Raw genomic sequence first — 6,407 nt, 5'->3', positions numbered from 1 at the left:
CCGGGGGGGGGGGGGAGGCCTCTGAGGAAACAGCCAGCACCGGGCCTCCGCAGCCGCGGGGCTCCCACCGAAATCGTACAACTGCCTTCCGCGAAGCAGGCCGGCCCAAAGGAGACGGAGAAAGGGGTTTTCCAGTCCCGCTGTCCCCCAATAAAAAGCGATGCCTTCAAGGTCGTCTCTGCTGACTCAGGTAGCGTTCCCTTTAGGCTGAGTTCGCGTGAGCTGGCTCACAGTTTCTTAGCCTCCGCCTCACTCGTTTTTGTCTCAGCGCAGGGAGGAGGGCTCCAGAGCGAACGAATTGATGCGGGAGCCAGATCCCTCGCTCACAACTTGAATGCCAGGAGCTCGCAAAGTCACGGGATTTCTGCTCACAAGACTCCACAGCTTAGAGGGAGCGTTGAGCAACATTGCCCCCTTTTGTGCGTGTGTGTTTCGAAGGGTATTTGAGAGCAGCTCACAAAGTAGGGTTTTTTGCCCACCAGACTTTACAGCTTAGAGGGAACATTGGTTGACTGCATCAAGATGTTGACTGCACCAAGATTTTGGCTTGGAAATATCCTCCCTCCCTCCCATCCCCCCAAAAAACATTCCTTCCCCCCGAGTCGAGCGCTCCTCGTGTCTACTTGGGGAAGACGACCCGGAACGGGTTTCCAACCCCAGCGAAACAAAAGGCGTGTGGGCGACAGGCCCAGCGGCGGCCTCCAGTCCGGACGGGGAAGCGAAGGCCCCGCAGCCGACAAGGGCAGATCTGGGCCCGGCTGGAGCCCCCGCGGGGAGCGCTTCTGGCCCGGCCGCTCGAGGCCGCCTCCCCTCCGCCGCCTCCCCGGCTTCTCTCCTCTCCAGCTGCCGCTCCTTCCCCCCCTCCGAGGCTTTTGTCTCCAGCCAGACAATAGCAGCCGGCCGCGGCGGGGAAAGAGGGGGGGGGGGGGACGAGCAGAGGCGAGCAGAGGCCCGACCTGCTTCTGAAAACGTCTCGCAAGAATTAAAAATGATACATTTACAAAGTGGGGCGGGCTCTTGGACGTTCCCCGGGCTGCGGAGCTGGGGAAAGAAAGAAAGAAAGAAAGAAAGAAAGAAAGAAAGAAAGAAAGAAAGAAAGAAAGAAAGAAAGAAAGAAAGAAAGAAAAGGAAATAGAAGGAAGAAAAGGAAATAGAAGGAAGGAAGGAGACAAGAGAGATGGAAATAAAGCAAATAGATGGGGGAGAAGGAGGGAGGAGAGAGGGAGGAAAGCAAATAGATGAGGGAGGAAGGAAGGAAGGAAGGAAGGAAGGAAGGAAGGAAGGAAGGAAGGAAGGAAGGAAGGAAGGAAGGAAGAGGAGATATGGAAATAGAGCAAATAGATGGGGAGGAAAGAGAGGAAAGAAAGAGTAAGAGGAGAGGTGGAAAGAAAGGAAATAGATGGTGAGAGAAGGAAGGAAGGAAGAGGAAAGATGGAATTAGAGCAAATAAATGGGGAGAGAGGAAAGGAAGAGTAAAACGAGAGGTGGAAAGAAAGGAAATAGATGGGGAGAGAAGGAAGGAAGGAAGGAAGGGGAGAGATGGAAATAGAGCAAACAGATGGGGAGAGAGGGAGGAAGGACGGAAGATGGAAAAGGAAGGAAGGATTATAGAGGAAAAAGAAGGAAGAGGTTATGGAGGGGAAAGAAGGAAGAAAAGATCAGCTCCAGCCTTTTATTTTTAGAAATCCTCGGGATCCCCCATCTAGGCCCGCATCGAGGGGAATTACATTACGAGGACACCCCCCCCCCTTCCCTCCGCAGCAGCCGCCGCTCTCCAGCCTTTGCCGGTCTTCCATATGCCCAGAAGGCTGCTGCCCATCACGGTGCTCATTACGATGTCGCCCCGCACCCGTTCGGCGCGGAAGTTCCCCGGCAGGCCCCGCCACCCACTTCCGCTCCCAGTCGGGGCCCCCACCCACCCCAAACCCTATCAGCCCCAGCCGGAGGCCCCGGTGAATCCAGGGCGCCCCGGGCGACAGGCCCACCAAATCTCCCTCCCGTCCCTTCTGTGGCCACGGGCGGCTGCGGTTCCAATTACTCCAGAGTAGTCCCATGAAGGCCCATGTCCTCCGGGCCGTTCCCTCTTTCCCAGGAGGGGAGGGAGAGAGCGGGTCGTGGTTCCCACCTGGGAATCAGCGACACGTGTCGGAGGCAATGCTCCCTCTAAGCTGTGGAGTCCTGTGAGCAAAAATTCTGCTCTCTAAACCGCTGGCATTAAAGTCGCGAGCCAGCGACTGGGCTACTGCTTCAGCGTTTGTTGTCTGGAAATAGACATCCCCACAGACTTCAGAGCTCGTAGATTCAGTTAGCTTATTCACAGGTATATTCCCAGTGACGGGTTTCGTTGTATCGTTCCTTAGGACTGCGGGAAAAGGACCCAATCAGTTAACACGGGATTCTGGGGGTTTTTTTGGGGGGAAGGCTCAGAATCCTGTGTTAACTGATTGGGTCCTTTTCCCGCAGTCCTAAGGAACGATACAATGAAACCCATCGCTGGGAATAAACCTGTGAATGCGCGAACTGATGTCTACGTGGAATTTTGTGAGCAAAAATTCTACTCTGTGAGCCACTGGCATTAAAATTGTGACAGCGAGCGATTTGACTACTGCATCAATGAGTTTGCTCTGGAGCCCTCCTTTCCTGAGCTGAGACAAGAATGTGTGAGCCGGAGGCTTAAAAAAAAAACCGGTGGGCCGGCTCACGCCAACTCAGCTTAGAGGGAACACTGCTCTGGAGCCTTCCTTCTTGAGCTGAGGCCCAAACGTGTGAGCTGGAGGCTAAGAAACTGTGAGCCGGCTCACGACAACTCAGCTTAGAGGGAACACCGCTCTGGAGCCGTCCTTCCCGAAGGCCACAACGTGTGAGCCGGAGGTTAAAAAACTGTGAGCCGGCTCACACCAACTCAATTTAGAGGGAACCCTGCTCTGGAGCCTTCCTTCCGGAATGAAGGCCCGAACGCGTGAGCCGGAGGCGAGAAAGACCTGTGAGCCGGCTCTCATTCAGCTGAGAGGGAACCCGTGTCGGAACACTCCCACGTTACCCGGGCGGTGCTGGGGAAGGAAGCGCCTTACCTGGACGTCCTCCATGCCGGGGTGTCCGAGGCCGTGGAGCGAGAGGGCGTCCCCCATGCCGGAGTCCAGGCCGTGGTGGGCGGAGTGGAGCAGGACGTCGGGCCGCCGGACGGCGTGGTAGTCCCGCCGGGGGTCGAGGCCGGAGAGCTGCGGCAGGGAGGCCCGCGGCTGGGGCAGGAGCGAGCCGGCGTCGGCGCCCACCTCCTGGCGCTGCCGCTGTCCCCCTGGGTGCTGCTGGGGCTGGTGGAGGGGGTTCAGGGCGTAGGGGTCGTTGACGTGGGAGTAGGGGTCCTGGCTCTGGTGGTAGGGGAGCGGCTGGTAGGGCGGCGGGAAGTAGGGCGGCTGGAAGTCCGACGACGGGGTGTGCGAGAGCGGCGGGGCGCTGGAGTAGGGCCCCTGCGAGACCGAGCCCAGCTGCGAGAGGCGGGAGCTGTGTCCGGGGACGCCGTCGTGCCGGTCCTGCAGGGCGGAGACAAAGCGGGAGAGAAGGTCGAGTCGAGCAGCCAGTCCGCCGCCCGCCCCGTCCCGAAGAGGCGCAGCTAAACCCCGTTTCCCCCTCGCCTCGGGAGCGGCTAGTAGAGTGCCCGCCGAACAACCAGCGAAGGTTGGTCCGTGGCAAACCTTCTTAAGAGCCCCGTTTCCCCCTCGCCTCGCCTCGCCTGACGACCAGGGAAGGGGCAAAGCCATTCCACCCTCTTGAAACTTTCCAGGACAAACGTTCTCCAAAACCCGGTTTCCCCCTCGCCTCTGGAGCTAACTAGGACGCCCGCCTGACGACCAGGGAACGGGGGGAAGCCGTTTTCTCCTTGACAAACCTTCTTTAAAAACCTTGTTTCTCCTCGCCTCTCTGGACCCACCAGCATGCCAGCCTCGAGACCGGTGGAGTGGAGGGCGAAAAGCCTCCCACCCCACCCCCCAAATCTTTCCACGATAAACCTTCTTTAAAACCCTGTTTCGCCTCGCCTCGCCTGGCCTGAAGACCAGGGAAGGGGAAAGCCATTTTCTCCTGGACTTTCCAGGACAAACCTTCTTTAAAACCCTGTTTCGCCTCGCCTCGCCTGAAGACCAGGGAAGGGGAAAGCCATTTTCTCCTGGACTTTCCAGGACAAACCTTCTTTAAAAACCCGGTTTCCCCCCTCGCCTCTTGATCCACCAGGATCTTGATCCACCAGGATCTTGATCCACCTAGAAACCGGTGGAGTGGAGGGGGTGAAAAGCCATTTCCCCTTTGCCTTTCCCCTCGAGCCTTCGTTGCAGAAGGAAGATTGGAAAGCCGGCCTAGAAAAGCGCGACCGAGGAGTCGATTTGTCTGCCTTTTAAGCGTGGGGGACGTTTAAAATACGGACCTTTCTCGCGGTTTTTCTTTTTTCTTTCTTTTTTTTTTAAAAAGCCAACGTTCAGCCTTTCCCAAACCATACCTCCTTCCTTTTCGGGAGCAGGATAGAAAGTTTACCTTTGGAGGGTGTTGGGGTAAAGTTATGAAAAGCCTGGGAACAAGGTGGTATGTATACCCCCCACCCCTCGAGCACAACCGAAAACAAAACCGAACGAAAACAGCCACCGTTGGCACTCCTGCTCCGAATTAATCCGAATCTGTCGACGTTTAATAAATTTAATGACGAACCCCCCTCCACCCCCCAAAAAATAGGACTTGGGGATTTCCCAAAATAAAATAAAAATAAAACTTTAACGGAACAGGGTTTTAAAATGGAGTTTTTTGGTCCTGATGAATAACGGACTCCATCCGAAGCGAAGCTGTGGCTGGAGAGACATACCTACACACCCAAGCGATTCCTCAAAGGGTACTCGAAATCCCCAGCAGCAAGGTATTAAAAACAAACAAAAAAAACCCTTCCCCCCCTCTCCCCCACTCCTCCTAGCTCAAACCCGAGAATCCACCGCGCAAACCAGAGAATCGGCCGCCGGCCGCCTTGCAGTGGTTGTACTGAAATGGCCCCGCCGAGGGCGAAGGAGGCCGAGAAGGCAGCCGAGAAGGCGAGCGAGCGAGCATGCATGCCACCGCACAAGACAAACGTGGACCCCCGACTCACCATGGCGGCGGCGTAGGTGTGGACTAACATCTGGAATTTAAAAAAAAATCCCAAAAACTCTCGAAGCAGTTAAAAGAAAAGAAAAAAAGAGAGGTAATAATAGCGCTAGAACGCCGAATAAGAGACAAACACAAAAAAAAAAAAAAAAAAAAGAGGGGGGGGGGGAGAGAAAACACCTTTCAAGGAATCTTGCGGAGGAGCCCCGGAGAACAGCTCGGGGGGCTTCCGAGTCTCTCCATCAAAACAATAAAAAAAGAGAAGCCAGTGAGTGTGTGTCCTCCCCCCGCCCCCCCGCCCAAGCGGGATCGCAGTGCCGAATCTGTATTTGGAAAAGGAAAGAAAAAAGCCCTCCTCTCTATGGTTCCTCTCTCTCTCTCTCGCTCTTCCCCCCCACACACACCCTCCCCGCCTCGAGAGTCCACAGGCAAATCCTCTTCAACCCAAGGCGAGGTTCAGACTGCTCGCCTGCCCCCGTCCTCCTCCTCTGCCTTCCTCACGCCGCCTCATCATAATTGATATTCATGACTATTAATATTACACGAGGAGTTTAGAAAGGGGGAGAGGGAGAGAGAGAGAGGGAGAGAGAGAGAGAGACGCGGGGGCCAAATGGAGCGTGAAGGCTCTCGCCGAGGAGGGCTCCAGAGCTCCCCTTTCCCGTATTGTAAATGACGTTCATTCAGGGGAGAATTACTAGATGTAATCAGACGCAAGGGGGGGGGGGCTGGCGGAGGCAGAGTTGAGAGAGAGAGAGAGAGAGAGGAAGAGAAAGAGAGAGAGAGAGAGAGAGAGAGAGAGAGAGGAAGGGACCAAAGGGGGGGGAGAGAAAGAGAGTTGGGGGGGGAGCAGAACTTCAATTAACTGGCTGGCGTGTAAACGAGGCGCTGGTGATTCGAAGCAAGGGAAACCGAAGGGGGGCGACGCCGGAGGGGGGGGGAAGGGGGGGGAGGGTCGGACCCCCCCCAATCATATTTCCTTTTCCTTTTTTTCTCCCCCCCCCTCCCCGGTGTTTTTTTTTTTTAACATTTAATTATACATTCCAGCGACGAGAGGAAATCGATTGCCCTCGGTGCTTTGTGGTTCTAATTTTTAAAGCAAATAATAAACCCGGGGCGTGGGGGAGAAGGGAGGGATTCTCGGATCTTGTCGAAGGCGAAAGTCTGCGCCCGTTTGTTTGTTTACAGGAGCGATTCGGGACTTCGCGGGGAGGGGGATCCGACTTGTCCTGATTCTGCAAAGCGATGGGTGTGTGGGTGTGTGTGGTGGGGGGGGGGGAAGGGGCGGGCGT

General features: G+C 55.9%; 1 protein-coding gene across 7 annotated transcripts in view; it reads right to left on the bottom strand.

The window, feature by feature from the left end:
• The window catches only part of TFAP2B (transcription factor AP-2 beta (activating enhancer binding protein 2 beta)), a 113,886-nt gene that overhangs the window by 104,866 nt on the left and 2,613 nt on the right, over positions 1-6,407 (bottom strand). For 5 of the 7 annotated variants that reach the window (XM_015417394.1, XM_015417396.1, XM_015417398.1 and 2 more), the window contains exon 2: positions 3,072-3,530. In XM_015417394.1, the coding sequence (XP_015272880.1) occupies positions 3,072-3,530 (459 nt within the window). Of the gene's footprint in view, positions 1-3,071; positions 3,531-5,122; positions 5,214-6,407 lie in introns of those variants that run through there. The other 2 variants (XM_015417399.1, XM_015417400.1) reach the window with 1 other exon arrangement.

This window comes from Gekko japonicus, unplaced genomic scaffold (assembly GCF_001447785.1).
Source record: "Gekko japonicus isolate JY-2015 unplaced genomic scaffold, Gekko_japonicus_V1.1 scaffold2423, whole genome shotgun sequence".
In the NCBI taxonomy this organism is placed as follows: domain Eukaryota; kingdom Metazoa; phylum Chordata; class Lepidosauria; order Squamata; family Gekkonidae; genus Gekko; species Gekko japonicus.
This window is presented reverse-complemented; position numbering and strand designations above follow the sequence as displayed.